This window comes from Astatotilapia calliptera, chromosome 4, assembly GCF_964374335.1.
Source record: "Astatotilapia calliptera chromosome 4, fAstCal68.1, whole genome shotgun sequence".
NCBI classification, from domain to species: domain Eukaryota; kingdom Metazoa; phylum Chordata; class Actinopteri; order Cichliformes; family Cichlidae; genus Astatotilapia; species Astatotilapia calliptera.
The window spans coordinates 4,890,669-4,914,858 of record NC_137425.1 but is presented as its reverse complement, the minus strand read 5'-3'; the positions used below and the strand labels follow the sequence as shown (position 1 = coordinate 4,914,858).

The 24,190-nt window shown below is 41.1% G+C and overlaps 3 protein-coding genes across 5 annotated transcripts; all 3 read left to right on the top strand.

Moving 5' to 3' along the window:
* The first annotated feature begins 520 nt into the window (after positions 1 to 520).
* On the top strand, positions 521 to 11,853 carry tbc1d17 (TBC1 domain family, member 17). Of its 3 annotated transcripts, XM_026164132.2 has the most exons (18): positions 1,100 to 1,454; positions 1,688 to 1,879; positions 2,308 to 2,403; positions 2,494 to 2,571; positions 2,666 to 2,777; positions 2,852 to 3,035; positions 3,191 to 3,302; positions 5,827 to 5,997; positions 6,088 to 6,213; positions 7,042 to 7,145; positions 7,573 to 7,667; positions 7,754 to 7,870; positions 8,879 to 8,979; positions 9,608 to 9,707; positions 10,356 to 10,453; positions 10,614 to 10,730; positions 10,815 to 10,901; positions 11,099 to 11,853. In XM_026164132.2, exons 2-18 carry the CDS (start codon positions 1,841 to 1,843, stop codon positions 11,258 to 11,260), a joined length of 1,899 nt encoding a protein of 632 aa, XP_026019917.1. In that variant the 5' UTR covers positions 1,100 to 1,454; positions 1,688 to 1,840; the 3' UTR covers positions 11,261 to 11,853. The 3 variants fall into 3 exon arrangements, with proteins under 3 accessions (XP_026019919.1, XP_026019917.1, XP_026019916.1); XM_026164134.2 differs by lacking the exons at positions 1,100 to 1,454; positions 1,688 to 1,879 and adding an exon at positions 521 to 664; XM_026164131.2 differs by lacking the exons at positions 1,100 to 1,454; positions 1,688 to 1,879 and adding an exon at positions 2,024 to 2,122.
* Positions 11,854 to 15,843: 3,990 nt separating this feature from the next.
* ccndx (cyclin Dx) lies at positions 15,844 to 18,482 on the top strand. The gene is made up of 4 exons (XM_026163644.2): positions 15,844 to 16,893; positions 17,008 to 17,223; positions 17,398 to 17,718; positions 17,939 to 18,482. The coding sequence occupies exons 1-4, from the start codon at positions 16,627 to 16,629 to the stop codon at positions 18,086 to 18,088; spliced, it is 954 nt and encodes a 317-aa protein (XP_026019429.1). The 5' UTR covers positions 15,844 to 16,626; the 3' UTR covers positions 18,089 to 18,482.
* A 245-nt stretch (positions 18,483 to 18,727) lies between these two features.
* Positions 18,728 to 24,046, top strand: nucb1 (nucleobindin 1). Its single transcript, XM_026164130.2, has 13 exons — positions 18,728 to 18,839; positions 20,014 to 20,137; positions 20,236 to 20,343; positions 20,482 to 20,614; positions 20,922 to 21,025; positions 21,241 to 21,426; positions 21,523 to 21,613; positions 21,727 to 21,785; positions 22,011 to 22,103; positions 22,190 to 22,279; positions 23,172 to 23,342; positions 23,434 to 23,551; positions 23,640 to 24,046. The coding sequence occupies exons 2-13, from the start codon at positions 20,018 to 20,020 to the stop codon at positions 23,723 to 23,725; spliced, it is 1,359 nt and encodes a 452-aa protein (XP_026019915.1). The 5' UTR covers positions 18,728 to 18,839; positions 20,014 to 20,017; the 3' UTR covers positions 23,726 to 24,046.
* The last annotated feature ends 144 nt before the right edge of the window (positions 24,047 to 24,190 follow it).

Genomic DNA, 24,190 nt, shown 5'->3' with positions numbered 1-24,190 from the left:
AGTACATTTTGTAACATCCTTTCTTCTTCTTCCTTTAAGTGAGCTGAGTCATTGGTTTGTTTAAAAAAGAAAGTGCTGAAACCTAATTTTGAGTAGTCTAGAGTAGCTTTCATGTAATCATTTCCTCATTATTTTAGCTAAAGTTTACATCAAGTACTTAACACATGTACTGTGTGTTGGGATGTGCACAGTCTTTTGATGTAGGTGTTCATCCTAACTGTGAGGCACTTTGTAACTGTGTTTGTTGTTGTCGTTGTTGTTGTTTTAGACTACAACTAAAGTTATTCTTTTTTCTTTTTCTAATCCATTGCTGTTTAGAGTCAGCGTTGTTTTCTGCCCTCTAGTGGTTGTCATGTGCATTACATAAAAATTTACATTAAGGTATTCAGACATAATAGGTCACTGCCTGTAGCTGACAATCAAATCAAATCAAATCAAATAATACCATAAACTCTTACATAAATATTGGCCTCTGTAATAATATTAAAGCGTTTAAAATATAATTTAAAAACAAAGCAGTACAAATTACGTTCTGATTGGGTGTTTTCTGACATGACGTTGCCATGGGCGGGGTTTTGCATTAGCAGGAAGCTTGACGTCACGTTTGTTTTGGGAGAACGACGGAGACGACAGGAAAATGGAGCAAAGCGCTGAGGATTATAAGGTACTCCTGAATTAAATGTTTAACACGTTTTCACTGGCTGTTTCTGTGAATGTTCGTAACTGTGCTGTTGAATATTGGGCAGAACTTCTGATAGCTGACTAATGGTAGCATCTAAAGCTAGCTGTGGATCTCCAGTACCGTTCGTTAAGCTCGAGCTGGGCTACGTGGTGCTTTAGCTCGATATAAGCTGGATATATTTTTTTGTATAGTTGTGTGTATAACCACACAGACATGAAAGCTTAAAGTGTGTTCAGAAAGTCGCGAACTTAATTCAACTTTTCCTGCTTGGCTGTCTCGCTTTCACCCACTGACCTGAGCAGAGCAGTGACTTTATAGTCATGTGATGTGAATGTGTCATTTACCAGTTCTTTGCTATGATTTACCTGCCGGGTCAGCTGTTTGACTGGTCACGTGGTGCACGGGCTCGTTAATCACATTTGGGCACTGGGTGGGCTACGTTTGCATTTATTTATTTTTTATTAGTATCATTTAGTTTTTAATTTTAGTTTGCTGTCCAGTTTTCCAAAAAGTTTTAGCCGTCGTCAATCATTTTTCAAATGAGGTTTAAAAATAACAGGAAAATACGTTAATCTTCTAAATAAGGTCTCGACGACCTCGTTTGCCATAACTATATGCTATTAAGGCGTTTGAGCTATTTCCTAGGAAATACCGAGCTGTCATTTAGCTTCCTGAGTTGAACCCACCATGGTTTTTGTGGGTTAATGCTTGTGGTGTTGACTGACAAAGACTGAAACTAAATGAGCTAATTTTATAGGTTGAGTGTTATCATGTAAGTATTTCAGTTAGTTCTCATGATTTCTAAAGTTTACGTTATTTTTACAATGATCACGTTTTGTTTTTCTCACTTGACCTCAGATAACTACGAGTTAGTTTGTATCAGCTGTGTTTGACGTTAATTCTTGTTTCCATCTGCCATGTGATGAGTTTATTCCACGTGGATGTTTGTTTTTTTTTAACTGCAAGACAGTAAACTTTCTTTGTTTACAACCAACCTGCTGTCAGTGTGGTACCACCAATTAGCCCGAAGTCAGGAACACAGACCTGTTTGGCGACCACTGGTTCCTAAGGCAAAGTGGCTGCTGGAGGATTTTGGGTTGCCAGGAGGTCACTGACCAGTTTGTGTGTGTGACTGGGGCTGAAAAGACACGTTGGGCTATGGGAGGACGCCAGAGTACCTGGAGAGAACCCAATCAGGTGTATTGAGAACATGCAAATTCCACAATGATTGGGCAAAAACAGGGCTGGGCTAGCCTGAAATGCTGCTTAGATGTCACACAGAGTGCCTAGCCTTTGTGAAGAGGTGTGGACAACCTCTTTACCTTGAGAACACCAGTAGCGATAGGAATTCTGACTATGCACAGGTCATTAAATCCTTGCTCTTTGTATATGGTTCAAGTTCAACTTCTGAGAGAAACAAGTGGTGTTCAACCACACAAGGTATCAGTTATACTGTAGTTATTGATGACTGATTAAAATAATCTTTAGGCTAATTCTTATTATCTGCCTGTTTGAGTGACTGAAATTTGACACCAATAAAAAAAAAAAAAACACCTTTAACTGCAAATACATTTTACACTTAATTTCTGCTACTTCATATTTATGTGGGGCTTTTTTCTCCTCAGCTGATATTTGAGAAGGAGGGGGTATACCTCCACACAAATGCCAAGAGGAGTAACCAGGACACTAGTATCCCAGGGTTCATCCGCATTGTGGAGCGGGTAAGAAAGTCTGTGTGAGCTAAGACTGTTTAGGTCAAAGGTATGATCAGGAAAGCACGGGGGTAACCTATCATGTCTTTATTTTTTCAGGCTGGGCTGCCAGCTCTAGAGTGGAGTCCACTGGAGGATGACGGTCGCAACGCTCCTGCTGTACTCTACAGCAAAAAGGTTGGGAACCATCTATTTGCTACATGCTGAAAAATAAAAAGTATTTGTTATTAGCTCGACTAGGATTCTCATCCAATAATCTCCACCTGATCAGGATGGTGATGGAGGGGAAGAGGATACAAACTTTGACCCGGGCTATGAGCCAGACTGGGCAGTTATAAGCACCGTGAAGAAAGAACGAGAACACGTCCCAGTCAAAAGTTCAGGTGCAGTCTGCTTTTCTGGTGATCCTAGCAAAGGCTCGTGCTCAGAAAACTAAAAACTCCTCTTTTTTCCACAGGTCAGTGGGCGTTCTCGCTGCCTCTCTCAGAGCTGTACTCTCTTCGGAGGTCTCGGTTCTCCTTGGGTCGAAACTTTCTCGTGCTGACTAGTAGAGGTGGCCACCCACTGCCTCCTTTGCACTTCCACAGAGGAGGAACCCGGGAACTGCTGAGGGCACTTCAGCGCTACATTATTCTGGACCCGTAAGCATCACTGCAATCATTTTAGCAGCAGATTTCTAATTACAGTGGAATGCCAGCATTGTTTACATGCTGGAGAAACCCAGATTAGTACCTCAGTTTCAGATGCCCTTTGCTTCTTTGTCAGCGTGTCATGTGGTTTCTGTTCTTGTTATCAGGTCACCACTTGACGGGCGGCTCTTCCTTGCCTACCCCCAGGACTCAGGCACGCTCCCTCAGTCCTTTGATAGGCTGCAGTTTCTTGATGATGGAGGCAATGATCTTGTCTCAGTAAGTAGAGTTTTTTGTTGTTATTTTTTTAGAGGATAGTGTATGTTGGATTTCTAATGAGTAATTTTCTTAAGTAATCTCGCACTTAGTAATTCATAGATTTTAAAATGATTAACTTGTCCATTAACACCAGTGACCCAGTGATGAGGTCATCTTCCACCGAAGCAGCATCAGAACTTGAAAACAAAAGCTAATGTGGAAGTGCCAAAATCTCAATTTCCTCTAAAAGCAGCTTGAGCTATATAGATCCCCGATGTTAACACCTCCAACTGCAGAGTAGTAATAAACATGTTTATAGCATTTTTGCAGTTCAGAGTTTTTGGCCTCCAGAGCCAGTCTCCCCTCGGATGACTACTAAATTCCGAAACCAATTTCTGATGTTTTTATGTTTAAAGTAGGTTGCATTATTTGGGCATGGTCACATTGACAGTTGGATGCCATCACAGGCAGATTTGTCCAGTAGCTGTTTACCAGCCTTCACCTCAATTACCTGCACTAACTGTACTAATAGATCACACAAAACAGAAATTATTAGCAGGTTTCTGTATCTGTGCACTGCTCTCATACAGATTATGCATATAGAAAGCAAGATTACTGATACACTGGATAAAAAGAAATATGCAGTTGGTATTTTTGTTGATCTCAAAAAGGCCTTCGACACAATCAATCACTCAATTTTATTGGATAAATTGCAAAGATATGGTATTCGAGGGAAAGCTGGTAACTGGTTAAAAAGTTACCTAACGGGTCGGGAACAATATGTTAACATAGGGCATTACCATTCAGAGAAACTTGGTATTACATGTGGTGTTCCCCAAGGGTCAGTGTTGGGACCAAAACTTTTCAATGTATACATAAATGATATTTTTGATGTTTCTCAAGTACTTAAACTCATACTGTTCGCAGATGACACCAACATATTTTTCAGTAGCGATGATTATACTGATCTTGTAATGACCGTAAACAGGGAGCTAAAATTAATTAAAAAATGGATGGACATAAATAAATTATCATTAAATATAAATAAAACTAAAGCAATGTTTTTTGGTAATTTAAAATATAATATAGAATTACCAATTATCATTGAAGGTGTACCAACTGATAATGTGAGTGAAAACAAATTTTTGGGAGTCGTAATTGATAATAAAATTTCATGGAAACCCCACGTCAGACACATAAAAACCTAAATTTCCAGAAGCCTCGCAGTTTTGAACAAAGTGAAACAATTCCTTGATAAAGATGCACTTCGTACTCTGTACTGTACCCTGGTTCTTCCATATCTTACATATTGTGTGGAAGTGTGGGGAAATACATATAAAAATACAACTAATCCATTAGTCACAGTACAGAAACGAGCACTGCGTATTATTCACAAGGCTGGTTATCTAGATCATACTCACAAACTCTCTCTTCAGGCAAAGTTACTTAAATTCCAGGATCTGGTTAATTACAATACATCCATAATTTTGTATAAAGCTTTTACTAAACTTTTACCGGCAAATTTACAAACTAGATTTGAAATTCGAGAAAAGGTTTATAATGTGAGAGGCTTTGGAGAATTCAAATTACCCAGAACTCGAACAACCCGTAAAGGTTTTTGTGTGTCTGTATGTGGTGTGAAAATCTGGAACAGTCTGAGTTTACAACTTAAACAATGCAAAAATATTCATAGATTTAAATTTCTCTACAAACAGTTGGTCTGGTCACAGTATACTCAATGATGCTTTTAGTGTGCTCTGTAATGTCTGTCCTCTTACCATTGCTGGTATGGATTCCAAAAAAAAAAAAAAAGTGTGAGTATGTATGTACATATATGTACATGTGTGTGTAGATATATATGTATGTATATGTATGTGTGTTTGTTACTTGTAGTTATTACTGCCTGTTACCTGTGGTAATGGAATTTATAATTTATATATTCTGTATTCAGTTATGAAGGCTCTAATTGTTGTTTGCGAGCTGCCGTTTAGATGCTTGTATGTGCCCGGGGCTGTTGATGGGTCTGTATGCAATGATGGGCGTAGCTGCGGGAAGTTTATTGTTTTGTTTTGTTTTTTGTTGATGAGTGAGTATAGGGGTGGGATTTAATAAGTTTTCTTCGTCCCACTCCTTTTTCAGGCAATTTTTGTTTTTTGTTTTGTGCATTTTATGTTCAATATAGGTATTTGTTGTGCCTGAAAATGAACAAATAAATGAAATGAATGAAGATGGGATCGGCCAAAAACGAAACCATCAGAGCTTCAAACAGGTTCCACCAAGTCAAGTCAAGTCAAGTGGCATTTCATTTCAATCATATGCAGTGGTACAGTACACAGTGAAACGAGACAATGGTCCTCCAAGACCTTGGTGCTACATAACAGACAATCAACACAGGACTACATGTGGTGGCAGCGACACAGTGGTTTCATCTGTCTTTTTTAATCATAGCCTTTGGTACCAGCTAACATTAGTGAAGGAAACATCATACTTAAAACGACAGGCCTTCATTTGCATAAACATTCTTTTTTTTTTTCACCTATAACAGAGATTTATCCATGACCCGTATGCCACTACATTTGGTGGATTCTCCAAAGTCACAAATTTCTTCAGGGCAGCACTTCGGCCTCCAGAGTCCCCCATCCACACACGTACTCCTCAGGATCCCAGTTTGCCTCCACAGCCTGATGAAGAGCCCGGATTCGAACTCATCACCTGCGTAAGAGAAAGATACAAAAAGATAATTTGAGCGCGGATAGATGGAATAAAAAATAAGTTATTAATGTTTGATTTTATTTCTTTCATCAAGGGTGTGGAACTTGGTCCCAAACCAGATGTAACAAGGGGACAGCCTCTGGATAAGTGGGAGGAGTTTTTGGACTCTGAGGGGCGAGTGACTTGCAAAGAAAAAATCAAAGAACTTGTGTTCAGAGGGGTAGGACAGTAAATAGAGTTAGGCTACGTTCACACTGCAGGTCTTAATGCTCAATTCCAATTTTTTGATCAAATCCGATTTTTTTTGTCTGGTTGTTCACACTACAAATAAAATGCGACAGCAAACGCGCTCTAGTGTGAACCCTCAAAGCGGCCCGCATGCGCAAAAGAAGACGTCACACACAACGTGCTCTGTTTAGACCCAGAGCAAACAATATTGTATGACTGATGGCCCTTAATATAAAGACTTCGGACTTTACGTTTCCCAATTTTTGCTTTAAGTTATTTTGTTATTTACATAATAATGTAAATAACAAAATAATGATCCTTATTGCTGTTTTAGAGAGGAGCGGTGCTTCAAAGGATAGTTGCAGATTTCTGTCAGAATCTGCAGATTATACAGTACAAATAAAATGTTCACGTTTCTCCAACGTTGTATTCCCAACAGTTTCACTGGATGGCCAGGAAGCGTTCGCGATGTCTTATCGGGCGCTTCTCCGGAGCTGATGATTGGCGTCTGTCTTGCGTCAGTGACGTAAAAGATGGATTTCATGCGACTTGACCGTTCAAACAGCAGTCGCTTTCTAAAACATCGGATATGTATCGGATTCAGTACCACATACGAAAGTGACTCAGATCGGATTTGAAAATATCGGATTTGTGCCGTTCACACTGTCATAGCATGATCGGATATGGGTCGCATAGGGTCAAAAAAGTCGGATTTGATGCACTTTCGCCTGCAGTGTGAACGTAGCCTTAGAGACAAACATGTGTTTCTCATGTTTAACCAGGTGTGTATTCTTTGATGGGGTTTTTGTGTATCTTGCAGGGCATCACACACTCACTGAGGAAGGAGATATGGAAATTCCTGCTGGGGTTTTATCCGTGGAACAGCACTGCCAAGGAAAGAGAGGACATTCTTCGGGTCAAAACGTTAGTAGAATTTTTTTTTCCTGTCATATCTTTATGATAATTTATTGAAGCTTTGGGAAACACTCTCATTGCCTTGCTTGGTAAATGGTAAATGGACTGGTTCTTATATAGCGCTTTTCTACTCCACCTGAGCGCTCAAAACACTTTATACAACTTGCCCTGTTCACACACATTTCCTACAAAAGTGCTTTCATAGCTAATATTCAAACACACATACACACACTCCGTTGGGTACATCAGAGAGTAACTTTGGGTTAGTAGCCAGGGTTCGAACCACCAACCTTCCAATTAGTAGATGACCTGCTCTCCCTCCCTCCTGAGCTAGCTGCAGACACTTTTTTTCTTTTTTAAGGCTTAGCAGCGAGCCAGTGTATTTCCTAAAATCTTGAACTATTCACTTGCTTTAACAACCCTTCTGCGTGTGCAGGGATGAGTACTTCAGGATGAAGGTGCAGTGGAAGTCTGTCAGTGAAGAGCAGGAGATGAGAAACTCCCTCCTCAGAGGATACAGAAGCCTGATAGGTCAGTGCGTCTAATAACAGAAGATCTGTTCAGCGTTTAGTCAGCTGCCCGTCAGAAGTTAAACTGTCTTTGTTCTGTTGTGACAGAGAGAGACGTCAACAGGACAGACAGACACAACACTTTCTTCTCTGGGAATGACAATCCGGGACTGACCCTGCTTCATGACGTGCTGATGACTTACTGCATGTACAACTTTGATCTGGGTGTGTATTTATGAACCGCTGGTAAACAGATGTGCACTTCATAAATTGATCACCGGTACATGTGACTGCCAAAAAGACCACCTTTGGTAGTTTCCTGGTCTGGATCTTTCAGGTGTAATGCCACAATCTTCCCAGAAGTGGGCGACCCAACAAATTCGCCCCAAGGTCACACTGTGCAAGGCACATAGAAATAGCAGAAAACCCATGAGCTAAGTTCATGACAAGTATGGCTTGTTTGTAAAAGTTGCCAGGAGAAAGCCCGTTCTCTCTAAAAAGAACATGGCACAGGTTTAGAAAGAGCAAACTACAAGACTTCAGGAACAATGAAACCAAAGTAGACGTGTTGGGCCATGAAGAACAGTGCCACGGCTTTGCAGTCACTGACTAGACCATGAACTCTTCTGTATACAAAAGTATTCCACAGTCAAATGTAAGGCTGTACAAGAGCTAAAGCTTGGCCCAAATTGGGTCATCTAACAGGACATCCTCTCCCAAGCACAACAGCAAATCTACAACAGAATGTTTTAAGAGAGTAATCCCTTCAAAGCCCAATTAACTGAAGCAATGCTGTAAAGAAGAGTGGACCAAAACTCCTCCAGATACTGATGAAGTCATATAGAAACCCATCACGTCAACCTATTGCTGCTAAAATTGGTTCTCTAAGTACACCACGTGATTCAGTAGCTTACTTTCACATGACTTCATATTGTTTGTATATGAAAATAAAAGTTGAACAAGCATTACGGTGCCAGTACAAGTGGCGTCTGATGACCAGAAAGATTTGTAACAACAGGAGGAAACGTATTCTACGACTTCCTGTTACTTAACTGGCTAATTTTCTCTACTTCATTGTGTTCAGCAAACAACAAAATAAACAGTGAAACAACAGAGATGTCCATGATGTTTTAAGACCAATCAACAAAGGGTTTGGCAGCGATTAAAAGCGGTTTGAGTAAAGTATGTATGTAAATATGTTTGTAACACAGGTCTCCTTTTTCATCGGTGCAGGTTATGTGCAGGGGATGAGTGATCTTCTTTCTCCTATCCTGTTCGTCACCCAGAATGAGGTGGAGTCATTCTGGTGTCTGACAGGATTCATGGAGCTGGTGGTTAGTAAAAATATCTGTTCTCTTTTTTGTTACCGTCTGTCACAACCCGTGATCTTCTGTTGAGACACACAAGAGCTTTTAAAGCTGTTACTCTATATTTGAGTCGATTTCTGCTCCGAATGGAGAATAATTAACTCTGCTGCAGCACAAACATAACCTTTGAAAGTTTAAATGCACTTGGGCCAGTGAAGTGATTTTTGTGCAGTGACTTAAGACCTCATCAACATTTGATTTGAATGAATATAAAAAACGCCCACACTTAAAACTGCTTTGGATGTCTCTCAGTGTGCTCTTCGGCTAACTCGCCGCTGTCTCCAGTTGTGAAGCAACCACAAAAACACTCACTGGATTTTGGTTTGTAGCCTGAGGCTGTTTGCCAACAATCACAAGCATTACACCTTATTAAATGTTAAATAAATGCACATTCTCTCTCTTAAAAAAAAAATGTCATCTGGTTCTATGTTGTGCTGAAATGTGATATTAATCATTGAGATCTGGGGAAGCAGTGAAAGAAAAACAATAATGAAATTAGCGGAGTGTCAAAGCAGAAACATCCAAAAGATTGATGTATTTGTAAGAAGCCGTAGACTCCAGCTGAAGAACAGGTCTTTGTTTTTCTTTCCTGCAGCACCAGAACTTTGAAGAGTCTCAGGAGGCCATGAAGCAGCAGCTTCTTCAGCTCAGTATCCTGCTGAAGGCGCTGGACCCAGAGCTCTGTGACTTCCTGGGTAAGTGAGCTCCTATTTAGCCAGGCACATTAACAGTAGAAGTGAGAGTGTAAAATGAAACGTGCAAAGTAAAGCTGGGCAAGATAAAGAAGTTTTAAAGCTACCTCCTTCATTGTTGTGTTGATTTGCACCTCAGCACTAATTTCAGTTCCTATCTAACTTGTATACATGTGCTTCTGTCTAAAAGGAGCAACTTGTCAATTTGCATGGCATTTGGGGAAGAAGATAAAGTCACAGGGAGGGAAAATCTGGCAGCTAGGGCAGGTAGTGACCAAAGATTGTCATGTCACCACAGTTCCACTCATCCCAACTGATTGTTCTTACTCAGATGTTATAGTAGAACTCGGTTTGGAGAGGTTGTTCCTGGCGGATGAATTTACGGTTTGAAGTTGGGTCAGTTTGACACCGAAGGCAAAGTCGAACCTTAAATAGAGCAGCAATGCAGAAAGACGACCAGAGGTGCACAAAAGGAAGACATTACCGTGTTTTCTGTTGAATCTGACCTCTCACATATAAGTTTAGATATGCTGAAGGTGACATACATGCCACGCATATGTATGAAACTGAGAAAACTCTGGATGTGCAATAATAATTTCTTTTTTGTAAAGAGATAAAATTCCAGTTCTCCCTTCCTTGCATGTCCTTCAGACTCTCAGGACAGCGGCTCGCTTTGCTTCTGTTTCCGCTGGCTGCTCATCTGGTTCAAGAGAGAGTTTTCCTTTGAGGATATCCTCACACTGTGGGAGGTGAGTGCTTGACTGTACCAATTTAACATATTTGTGTCTTGAATTGATTTTTGTTATGAAACCGAATCCCACATTATTATTATTTTTTACAGTCTACAGTACGGATTGTTTGGGCTGCATCTTGACATCGCATTTTATGGCATCGTGTTTTCTTCCTCAGGTCCTCTGGACTCGTCTTCCATGTGAAAACTTTCACCTGCTGATCGCCTGTTCGATCCTCGAGTCCCAGCGAGAAGAACTGATAGGCTCGAACCATGACTTCAACACTATTCTGAAGGTGTGTGTCTGGATTAAAGATGAGTTTGTTTGTTTTTCTGTAATCATACAGATTTTCATCTTCTATAATGTTTTTCATCTGCAGCACATTAACGAGTTGACAATGAAGTTGGACCTGCAGAGCGTTCTGCGTGGAGCCGAGGCCATCTACCTACAGCTGTTTCTGTGCAAGGTAAGACACAGGGCCACTTCATACCTCATGATTCGACATACAGCCAGTAAAATATCTGTTGGTCCAAATCTGAGATTATTATTTTTTTATTAGTATTATCAGAATATAATAGGAAAACAATTTATCTTGTGCTATATTATGTTAACTGATAAATTAATAACTTGCTTCCCCTTTTCCCTCTACCCTTTCCACCCCAGGAGCTTCCTGTTATGGTTAAGCAGGTCCTGGGCCTCTACGTCCCACCCAGCTCAGAGGAAGAGAGCCCAGACTCACAGGCCAGCGAGACACAGCGCCTCCTCAGCCAATCACAGGAAGGAGCTGCAGCTTCTAATTCAGCGTGTGGCCCCAGCTGCTCTTAAATCTGATTATCAGCTGGTGGACTGACACTCACTAAGAGATGTGTGAAAGACATTTATATATGAAATATGTACTAAATATTATCCCATGGTATGGAGTGAAGACTGTTGTTACTGATGGTCAGAGGCAGGGGGCACTGTGGAGGCTCTTTTCTCTCACTGTGTGTTCATGAAAGTTACAATCCAATGTGTTTAAACACTATAGCCGTACTTGCAGTGCTGTTTTTGTGTGTATGCTGTCCTCCTGTTTCCTTGTCACTTGTTTACATTTCCTGTTTTCATGACACTTTTGCTTCTGCTTTTACTTATTATTTAACTATATTAATTCGTTTATCCCTTGCTTACGTTTCAGTTTATTTTGTGTTTTCTTACGGTCCTCTCACCACTCCTCCTGTAAAGGGAAATAGACGAAGCATAAACTCACTGGCAGTATTTTGCTAGTACTGTAAGATGCCATTCCAGCCCTATGCAAAGGTTGTGCATGCCTTATAGGTTCCACATGCCACTTTGGTAATATTAAGCCTTGTAACTATATGTATGATGTTCTAGCATTTTCATCTCGTTATTACCAAATAAATGGTTGAATCATAACAAAACAGGGTATTTAAACTCTACTTTATCCATTTGTAAAAACTTAAGCAGAAGAAGTTCAAGATAACTGAACTTGATCCCCCTGTGGATAAGAATCAGGTGAGGAAGGAACAGACGATAACATCCTCCCCAAGACTTGAAAAGGATTCATTTATCAAATGGTGGAGGTGAGCGTCAGTGTGCAGGTCTGAGTTTACCTGCAGATCCACAGCAACAATAATACACGAGCCGACCGTGGGTCAGGGGGTTGGAAGCTCATCTTGTAAACCGTAAGGTTGCCGGTTCGATCCCCAGCTCTGTCTTGCTCGTTGTGTCCTTGGGCAAGACACTTCGCCTACTGGTGATAGCCAGAGGGGCCGTTGGCGCAATATGTCAGTCTGCCCCAGGGCAGCTGTGGCTACAACTGTAGCTGCCTCCACCAGTGTGTGAATGTGAGAGTGAATGAATAGTGGAATTGTAAAGTGCTTTGAGGGTCTCGAAAAGCACTATATAAATGCAATCCATTATTAATACACATATCAGTGAGGAGTAACTTCACACCGGTCCTTGTCCTATAAAGTTACTTCTCATGCATAAACTCACCATAACAGGCGAGGTGTGTGGGTGTTCCTCGCCTCTCGCCCTGTGGTAGCTGGGATAGGCTTCAGTGTATATCAGTGTAAATATGTAAATATCTGTATATTTACATATTTAAAATATCTCCAGTTATATATCTTAAACTATCCAGATGCAAATGTTTTAGATGTAGTTTAAAAACTGAAAAAATGGGAAATAGTTGTTTGAATTTTACATGTAAATACATAAAGATAGAAATTGAAATGAAAAGCTGCAGGATGCAGGAATCTATAAGAAAGATTCCAGCTCAATCAATGAGCTGTTTTAACTCCTTCCTTTATTCTGATTGGTTGTCCCTTGCAAACAGCAGTTTTGAACAGCAGATGCATCTCAGGTCCAGCAGCCAACGCTGTGTACCTGAGATGACTACTTTAGGGATATCAGCTCTCACTGACATCATATAGAGCCAGAAGTAGAAAAGAAATACCTAAACTGCGTGTTTAGAGCACTCTGAGCTTTTTCCTCTCAGGGATTAGCTGCACACCCTGTCATTTCATTATTTGAAACTTTGGCCATATTTAATACGACCATCAAACATCGTAACTGTTTATAACAGAGGTAATAGCTCCCCTTTAGTGTAACACCCAAATGCTGTCAAAAACTCAACTGATAGTCTCAAAATTGTGATAAATACATTGATTTAGTGAAGATGTTTCGCTACTCTGCGTCTGTGTAAAAATGATTCCAACGACTCGTTTACATTTGTCCGATAAATCTGAGGTCAAAGACTGACAGACTGTTACAGTAAACTGCACTTGTTTATGTCTTAACTTGTGAACTGGTTAAACTTTGCCCTCCCTAACCTCTCCTCCCCCACTGGCCAGCAGGTGTCTGTCTGAGGTGAATAGCTCAAGGGGAAAATAGGGCCTCTGTTCTCCACTGTCCTGGGAAATGAGCTGGAAAATGAGGGGCGGGCAGCCACACCCCCTTCTCAGGACCTGCTGCACTCCTCCTGTGGCTGGTGGCTGTCTTCGAGCCCCTCGATCCATTTTGTTTGAATACAGCTGCGGTGTATGAATTTAGCAGGGTGCTTAAACAGCCCGACGATCTGTCACTATCGCCCTCTCGCCCTCCCACCGTCCCACCCCATCCTGACCTCACTTGACTGGCAGAGCCAAACTTACTCAGTCCTTCATTCAAACTCAATCTGCTTTCAGCCCTTTTCAAAGCCTGTTTATAGGCGAAGGCCTTGTCGACCGCTTTAAACCTAATATTCTCTCACTAATGCTACAATCGACTAAGAATTGCAGGATTATGTCTCTTCGTGTTGTCATTATGCAGAGTGTCTAAGAATAACCATCTCAGTTAGACAATGTGGCTGCTGATCTACTCCCTGTGCCTCAGATTCTCATCTATGATTTGTTTATTATGAATTCAGTTACTCAGGAAAATTGAATGAATCTGGTCTAGGCTTGGAACACTGGACACAGGATGCACTGGCATTGTTTTGTACAGGTTTAAACTTTAACCTTGCATGAATATTTTAAAGGGAAAACATTGTGCTCTTGTGTTAATTAGTTGTAAACTTTGGGTAAGTTCATGTACAAGCCCTGAAATACCCTAAAAGAACTCAGAATTGCAGTATAGATTCAATGCCTGCGTGTACATTCAAACATGTGTTATAATATGCTTTTAACCACTGATTCTGATTTGGAGGGGGGGGTGTATTAATTTTGGGTTTCAGTCTTTTTAATTACTATTGTGTGGATGCCATATATTAGACACAAGACTTGGGAAAATTACATCATGTATCACATTAAAAACACAGAACTTTTGAAAGCCTTCTTGTAATCATCCAAAGTCTCAATGAATACATCCACGTCAGAGTGTAGTTTCTATTTTTATTTTAGTTAATTAAAATGTTTTTAAACATCCAGTGTTAATTTTTTTTAGTTTAGCTTCAGTAACAACCATCATATGAAGAAGGAAAATGTTATGCATTTTCACAGAAAGTGGGACTGTTTAATCAGGTCTGCATTCTTGGGGATTTTAGCTTTAGCTTGTTATGATATGGGTTTCAGGTTTTGGAATATTTTATGAGATTATGTTAAGTGGTTGTGATTATTTTTTATTTTCATGACTTTCATCAAAGTAGCTCGTGCTTACGTTTACAATAGCGAAATTTAATCAAGTGCTTTATCGGAACATTGCTCATAGTATAAGTACAGATTTCAGGTGCATGTTCTCCCATTGTGTATTTCCATCTTTTAAATCTTTCTTATGTTTGTTCAGTTTACCATTTTAGGACTATTGTTTTGTCATATTCTGTCTTACTGAGTTTTTTATTTATAGTCCTTTGGTTGCTGTAATACAGAACCTGCCCAACTTTGGAGATAAATGAAGTGTTCTTTTTTTTCCCTCCATAAAAATACTGTTTTGGGTTACATATGAAACTGAATCACTTCTTTGTCACAGCAGGTATGAATTATTGATGCTCAGCTGAAATCAAGTCGTGGTGATCCACAGCATGGTGTTCGTATCTCTGTCCATTTAACTCCCATTTGAAACCTTAGCTGCCATTGACGCCTTAAATGTGTGAAGAGCCACCTGTAATGAGTGTGTCAAATACAATCTGTATTCTCCACTGGGGAGTGCGACCCCATTGTGACCATCAGTGGGCTCCCCGGGGAGTGCGTGAAAAGTGTGTCTACCCCATGAATGTGTGAAGTGTGTGTGTGCGAAGAGCCAGCAGCAGGCAGAAGGCCAGGAGCTGTTGTCTGACACTGATTTGTAAAGGGAGACAATACGGCTCATTGACCTGCCCGGCTCCACTGTCTGTTGCACATACCTCGCCCGGCCCTCCCCGCTGGCCTCGCCGCTCTTTATACAAGAGCAGCAGATTGCCACAGGGAGGGGAGACCGAAGGGGACGCAGGTTGCTTTGACAATGACAATCTGTGACGACAGAGAAGCTCAGAGCCAAAAGTTTGACGAACACATTTATAACTACTTTTGAAATCCCTTCCTCTCCCCTGATAAATGGTGAGAAACGCAAGATGTGTGCAGTATTCAAGGTATTTTAATGTTTCCATCTAAAGAGTGCAAAAGCTTCCAAAAAAGAAATCTGTTTGCAACCCCACTGTCAAATATAATTTTTCTTTATTGATTAATTTGTAATTGTTTCAAAAATTGATTCATTTTTTTGTTTAGTATGTTTGCACGCAGCTGTTATATTGTTTCCTTACAAAAGAATATAGAATCTATCTAGAATTACCAAATATCTTTGTTAAAAAACATTTGTAAAAACAAAGAACCTTTAGGGTATTCTCGCTTGAATGAAATGTGAGATTTTACTCTCATTTTATCTATCTTTAATTTTTAATCACTTAATCACAGTTCTCCAAATGCATCCTGGGACATAAGCAACATTTTAGGATTGCAAACCTGCAAACCACCGACTCAAATCATTATACGACACAAAAATCCCTGAAACTGCACAGACAGAAATAATGGGACTGTTTGGGAAACTAAAAAAATATCAGAACTTCAGGATCTTTCTCTGACAGCAGGACAAGACTGAACATCAGCGTTTAACATCTCTCCTCCCGTGCTCACGTTGTAAACAAACACCCTCATCCTTTTGTCATCCATGCCCATTGTCACAGTCTGGAGGTGCTTCGCTCTCTCTCTCTCTGTCTCTCTCTGTCTCTCTCTCACCCCTCGTTGCCTTTTCTTTTCGTCCTTCTCTTTTTTCACTGTCGGTGACAAGCTGTTGCTCTGTCCCTGCGGGCCACACCCTCTCTTGTCTGTTCCTCTTTTCCCCTCCCCTGCCTCCCTCTCTCCCCTTGCTCTCCTTCTTTCTCCCTCTCCCCACCTGTTGAGGCAATTGTTGCACAGATCGCATTGTTTGTTAACTTATTATTTTATGTCGCTCATGAGGGTCTCTGCCCCTTCCTATGGCATTTCCCACCCCTCTGGACCACTCCCCCTCTCTTCCCGACTGCTGGGTATAAAACTTTGAGCTTCTGGTGAGGGGGGATATTCAGCAGGGCCACCTCAGGAAGACTGATTTCAGCAAAAACCAAGAAGGCTCTACAGTGATTTACCAACTTCCATTTACCTGCAAACTATTCAGCTTCCTCGTGTGGCAGAAGGACGTTGGTTTTTCTTTTAATTCCCTCCTGGACATAAACAAGTTCATATTTTAGCCAGCAGGCTGTGCAGATGGACAGAGACATGTCTGTGTCTCTGTGGTGTGAGGAAGTGGAGGATGACCAGACTCAAGATCAGAGCCAGAGGGAGGCACAAGCCCAGGGCCACAACAGTGGCTCGCCTCAGCTGCGAGCCGCCTGGGACCCAACAGTGTCGGGGCATCGAGTGATCCAGAGGCTGCTTCACGTGGAGGAGAGATACATGCCCTCCATGCTCTACATCACCCTCATCCACAGGGATCCGGAGCGCAGGGAGGAGCTTGCCAAATGGGCCCTGGAGGTATTCAGTTCTCTCATGCTCCAGTTTTTCGATTTGCCTCAAAGTGCTGGGTGAGTTATGTCATCGGGACAGCTGTGATCCTGACATCTTTCATCCTTTTTCCCTCCTCTCCAGGTGTGCTGTGAGTGTGGTTGTGATGAGACAGTCTTCCCCCTGTCTGTCTCTCTGATGGACAGGTTCCTGTCTGCGTCTCTGTCTGTACCGGTCTCATTGTACTGCCTAGCTGCTGGCTGCATGCTTATAGCCTCGAAGCTCACAGAGTGTGACAGCGTGACCGCTGACACCCTGTGTGCGGCAGCTGAATACAGCTTCCTGCCATCGAACCTGTTGGTGAGTTTATCTCATACTCCGAATAACCTAATCCCATTTGGGAGTCTTTCCCAGCTGTGGCCCTCTAATACCTAACAGTGATTTGTCTCCACTGGATGCCAAAGTCTTTCAAATGTAGCCCATAAAGTTGGGCTTCAGCTAAAATTTTCCTGTTTTCATGCTCCCTTCCATTAGGAAATGGAGCGTGTTATCCTCGCCACCCTCCGATGGGACACAGCAGCAGTGACTCCGCAGGATTTTCTCCCACATTTTCTCGCCTGTGTAGAGGAGAGAGGAGACAGTGGTGAATCTGCAGAGGAGCAGCTTTCCACCCTGCGGCGGCACAGCGACACGCTGGCCGCCATGTGTGTCTGCGACTCCCGGTTTCTGGGAGCCCCGCCATCGCTTGTTGCTGCAGCATCACTGAACTGTGCCCTACGAGGTCTGGGCAACAAGGGCCTCACTCAGCTGGCCCTTATGAGTGAAGCATTGGCTGAACTGTGCCAGACCGACCTGGTGAGAATGCCTGTTTTGTTTGCAAGTAGACTCAATTATTAGATTAGATTTGATTTAAATGAGGTTTTCAGTTGGAATTTTAATTTTGCAAAGGGACAGAATCAACAAGAAGCATTTTCTTTTGTTTTGAAGGGCCTCCTTGTTTCAAAGCTTTGTCAAATGCAGTGAAATACACATATCTTACACAAAAGACTTCATTTTTCTCTTTCTTGCTTTCCAGGCTGTCCTGCAGTGCTACAGTGAGATGATTGAATATGCCCTCCACCAGCGTCTGAGAAGTGGGCTTCAGCAGGGCCCCACAGAAAAAGACGAGGAGGTGGAGAACGAAAGGCCTGGAACACCAACTGACATGAGAGAGATTGACTTGTGAACACTGAATGAAGTATTGCATTGAAAGTGTCAACCAATCAAAACCCTTTAAGCTCATCAGTCAAACTGATATAAATTCAATATGACCTCAGAATGCTCTGACATTTTTTCCTCATATAATTTAGCCATTTTTGTGTGTGGTTGTTAATTTATTTTTGTTAATTTATTTGTGGAAAGGCGTTTTTTCCACGTGCCATATTTAATACTTCTATCAATTTTATATTAGGCCTAGATTTTTTTAAAGAATCATATTTATACCTTTTATTTATTATTCATGCGCAATTGTTGATTCATTTTATGTTAATTTATTTCAATTTACCATAACTTTGTGTTTTTGTCCTGAGTTCAATACACAGAAAATCTATTTTTAAAGCTATTAAAAATGTTTGTACATATTTTGTGTCTATTTTTTTTACCTAATATCCGTTGATGCCTTCATGTGCAAAGCCACGCGCCTCCAAAAGCAATCTCTTATATTTGATGTTATCTCACTAAAGGGGGATTTTGTCTCATTAATTATGTGGCACATTTATCACGGTGAGCTTGCATTATGTTCACTATAATACAAAATTGTGATCACAATTCCAAAGCTCCTTACCCGTAAAAAAAAAAAAAGGATGTGTATGATATTTCCGACGTTACCTGAAGGGAGCACACAGGAGGAGATCCGCATTCCCATGACGTCAGTTTTATCCGACGCAAATACAGCTCGTGCTTGAAGCATTGGGTCAGATATCCAAAACAAACTTGCGGTAAGATACTGCCTATGTAAGGATGTTTTTCAGTGTTATGACAAGTTTTATGTGTCAGTTTAACTCCGACCAAGAGTGTACGAGAAATTAAGAGAAAACTGTGTCGTAGAAAGAAATGTGCTATGCGTTTCTTGCTTACATGTTCGGCGATGTGAAAACACGGAGCTCTAACATCATCTGTAAAATCAATTAATAACGAAAGAGGCCTGAAATAAGCCATAAGCGAATCATTAATTTAGGTTTGTGTTGGGTTTACAGTGACAGGGGTTCGCTGTTAACGAATAGATTATTTTTGGGGGGCTAAATCGTCATCACTCAGTATCCATTTTCCGCATCCGTAGTGTTCTTACTTAAGCTAGTTAGCTTCCTAGCAATAGCTAAACAATACCATTAATTAACAAATGCCTTATTAATAAATAATAATATAGATGGTATCATTACAAATGGCACATGAAATCTCATCTCAGAATGCCGGTATAGCTCCTATTTGTAACACTTCTTCCCTCTTGGATTACATCTATTGCGTTAATTCTTATCAAAATGTCATATTACTGTTTTTTATATATCCAAGGATACATCGAAATCTACGAAGAACTACAGTTTTAGACTTTGTATAGATCCTTGCAGTCGTCTGGTGAATTCGGCATTCATCGGTCATCAACTAATCACATTAAAACCTAAAAGTGACTAGCTCACTTTCCTGCTGTAACCGCTGCGTATAATTTGTTGACTGAGATTAAGGTTGTATAGGAGTTAAATTATATAGTATTGGGGGAAAAAAATAGAAAAAAGATGATAAACTATGTCCAGAGCACTACCTGAGGTTTGTTATTGGTGAAGATCATTCAGATTCTCACACTTCCTAAACTACAACTACAGATACCAGAAGACACACCACTCCTGGAAATCTACATAATGTATACACCAAGTATTATGAAGTAAATGTAATGTAATCAAAACAATAGGAAACATGACCTATTTGCACATGAGTATCCTTACAGGGTCTTTTGTTTGAAAATGTCATAATTGAGTTGTGTGTTGTGAGATTTTAGGGGAAGGAGGTTCTCTGTGAGTTAAATGCAGATTTTTTTAATGTACCAAGTTACATATAAATGTAGGTATGTAGGAGAACTGACACTGGAAGATATTTTTGTTATTGATATTCATATTAAAGGAGGATGAAGTGGATATCTGGCTGGCTCCTGCTGCTGTCCATCTCTGTCGAGGTCTGGTCAGTGCCTATAGATCGCAATGCAGCCCAGCAGGTCCCTAAAGAGGAAGTGCAGGAAGAGAACATGGTAATGGCTCATTATTCTGTCATTTGTTTTTTCTTCTACCTCGTGACCTGTTTTTATGACCAGAGACTTGTTGTGGTTAACATTTCCTTACAAAATAGGACACTGGCCTGTACTACGACCGGTACCTCAGAGAGGTGATTGAGGTTTTAGAGACAGACCCGCACTTCAGAGAGAAACTGCAGACAGCAAACACAGAGGACATTAAGGTTGGTTTCCACCTCTGCCTCTGTTTCACGTTCTTCCTTCTCAGTCGGTAGGCTTCCCTGTGTACTGTTTACATTCTAGCAGCTGGCATTGTGTCCAAACTGTTTAAACTCACCTGGATTTCTCATGTTTGCCATCAGAACGGGCGTCTCAGTAAAGAGCTGGACCTGGTCAGTCATCATGTCAGAACTCGCTTGGATGAGCTGAAGCGTCAGGAGGTTTCTCGTCTCAGGATGCTGCTAAAGGCCAAACTGGACAGCACCAACACACAGAGTGAGTGGGATTCCTTTGATCCACATCACTGAAAAGTTTGCAGTTAACTGTATACTAAAGTTCTTATTAGATTTAATAATCTTTTTTAAAAAATGAAAAAGATTTTTAACACCTTCACAGAAATTTGTGAACCATTGACTTTTCTTATCTTAACTGATTATGGAAATTTTGTATGTCAGTCCATTTTTATCAGTCTGTTATTTACAAAAAAAAATCTCTGTACAAATCTGTGTATTTATTCAGTAATATATATAGAACCAAATGGTAGTCCAGTATGTGATTGGTTATTCACATATGATCCATACAGGTCTTCAGATGGACCATGCCTCCCTTCTGAAGCAGTTTGAACATCTGGATCCGCACAATCAAAACACCTTTGAGGCCAAAGATCTCGAGCTTCTAATCTCAACGGTAAGTTGCTGCAGCGATAAATGAAGAAGAATTTTAGGAGTTTTTAAAGACATTTTTGTCCATTTGTTTCACAGAGTGTGACAGATCTCGAGAATCAATACAACACTGATCAGACTGTCTATTTTGTGCTATACCTCACTTATTTTTAAAAAAAATATTATTAACAGCAATAGTAGCAGCAATAATATCTTTTATCTCTCTGGCTTTTCATCTAGGCCACTAAGGACCTGGAGAACTACGACGCAGAGAGACACGAGGAGTTCAAGCGCTACGAGATGCTGAAGGAGCATGAGAGGCGGGAGTACCTGAAGAGCCTTGATCAGGAGAAGAGAGAAAAGGAGGAGAAGAGAATGCAGGAGCTGAAGGAGAAACACCGCCAGCATCCTAAAGTTAACGCTCCGGTGGGCGACTGATACATCCGTGTTCGTTTTTATCAGAAACCATTAGAAATGACTCAGGTTTTCAGTCTGTTTTTAAAAAATATTTTTCCCACTCAGGGTAGCGTTGATCAGCTGCGGGAAGTTTGGGAGGAGACAGATGGACTGGATCCTCAGGAGTTCAATCCCAAGACCTTTTTTAAACTGCATGGTGGGTGACAGCAACTCGCTTTAAGCCATTCTCTTTTTTTCATGTTAATGGGTTATATGTTTTTTTTAAAAACAAAGAAAGAAGGGTTCTCATTTATTCTCTGTTTCATTTAGATACAAATGAAGACGGTGTTTTGGATGAGCAGGAACTGGAGGCTCTCTTTACAAAGGAGGTGTACAATCCTGCTTACATCCACATCATGACTGCTTCAATTAAACTTTGATTTAGATTTAGTTTTATCCTGAGACTGCTTAAAATCCTGGTTTGATTTCTATTTCCTTCAAAATGCAGCTCTTCTCTGTGTTCCTAAGCTCCTGCAGGCTTTTTTACAAGCTGACAGCAGACATATGCACAGCATCAGAGTAGCGGCTAACATCTGTTTATTTCCCTCCTCCAGCTGGAGAAGGTCTACGACCCAAAGAATGAGGAAGATGATATGATGGAGATGGAGGAAGAAAGGCTGAGGATGAGGGAGCATGTCATGAAAAATGTAAATTGTTAATTATTTATCTCACCATTTCCCACCTTTACTGGGTTTTTCTTTAACTGACGCAGCCAACCTTCCTGTGTTAAAAGGTGGATGCAAACAAAGACCGGCTCGTCAGCCTGGAGGAATTCCTCAAGTCCACAGAGAAGAAAGAGTTCAGTAATCCCAAAGAGTGGGAGGTAAGGAGCTCAGAGGTGGCCTGAAGGTTGGGGAAGTGGGTGGATGCTTTGCACTGGGTGTGTGGTTCAAGTTCCCAGGATGAGCCTGGAAAGCGTGGGTGCTGAAGTTGAACAGTTAATGAGTCTCTCACAAGTTGACCCAATGAAAACTCTTTGAGTACTTTTTATTTTTTAATTCCTGTTTACCAATGGACATTTGGAAAATCAGACTGGGTGTGACAGTGGTGTTCTTTTCAATAATGAGATAATGCATGCATAATGCTTTAACTAATTTCATCGATTGGGGATCAGATAACTATAAGAGGGTGGAGTATCCACTGCAGGTTAGGGCAGAGTTTTTGGATGAATTGGAATTCTCAGAGTCTTTTTCACCAGTGTTTTCACAGTGCGGAGCAGGAGATTGAGATACAGATTGGTGCAGCATTTGTTGTGATGCAGACGCTGTATTAGTCCGATATGGTGAAGAGAAAGCTGAGCATGAAAGCAAAACTGTTGGATCTCCAGTCGATCTACATTCCTATCCTCACCTATGGCTCCAAGGTAGTGACTAAAAAATAAGCTAAAGGTTAAAAGCATTACAAGTAAGCTTATGCATAGGGTGGGAATCTTGGCCATTTGGGAGGCAACTCCTTCGTGGCTAAAGGAGCCTGTTGAGGTGCTTGAGGCATCTAAACAGGATGCCTCCTGTGAGGCTCATAAGTGAGGTGCTGGTGTTGGACATGTGCTACCAGTAGGAGGCTCTGCGGCAGACACAGAACATGATGGAGAAGTTATAGGCCCCAGCTGGTTTGGAAACATCTCGATGTCCCTCCCCGGGAAGAGGGAGGGACGTGTTTTCTTTTTTAAATGGATGGATGTGTGCGTTACCTGCATCCCGCTGTTGTCGCTGCAGACTCTGGAAAACAAGCCAGTGTATACAGAGGAAGAGCTCCAGCGATTTGAGGCTGAACTCAGGGACAAGGAGGAAGAGCTGAAGAGGAGGGCTGAGACTCTGCTTCAGGAGCAGGAGCTGCTGAGGGAGAGAGGCAAAGCCTTGGAGGCCCAGAGGAGAGAGTACCAGCAGGTAACAATCCTACCCTGGCGGTCACTTTCTTACATCATCTGAAACTTAAAAAATAGTTAATTGTTTCTTTTTTTCTTTTTTTAAATGGCAGGCTGTATTAGAAATGTCTCAGCGACAGAAAGAACAGCAGGCAGTGGATGGGCAGCCTCCTGCGGGTCCTAATGGAGAACTACAGTTTCAGCCACAGACACAGAAACCTGAAGATAAAGGTAAACTGACTGTGACATATCCAGCATTGTTGTTACATTCTTTGGCTTGTGTTTTAATTCATTAATTTTTTTCATATTTCTCCCACAGAGGCAAAAGCTCCAGCTGAGCCCGAAGCTGAAGCCCAAAATAATCTGCCTGCAGAACCCCCACAGAATCTGCCTTTGCACACCTAATGTGCTCAGGCAGCTTACACACACACCACACACACACACACCTAAACATACGCACATTTGGTTTGATTTACCCTGACACAGATATCCAGATGGGTTCTGCAAAATGCATTATGTGATCTGTGTGCATAGGTTCAGACAGACCGGCTTGTTTCTTGTACTGAGTGTTAATGTCTGTGGTCTACATTAGATTAAAGATATCAAAGCACACGGTATTAGTACATGTATTCTCAGAAATCTTCAGTTTCAGTGAAGCTGTCAATCCTGCAGAATTGCATGTGTAAAATCACAAACGTTGCCGAATAAAATCTTAATTTAAAAGTATTTTGGGGAGCACTGTGTGGGTTTTTTTTGCAACACTAAATCGCACAGCTTCAGACATGATCGATTGTCATTATTTTTATGTGGGTGCTGAAGTTGAACAGTTAATGAGTCTCTCACGAGACGGAAGATTTTCAAAGTTTGTTA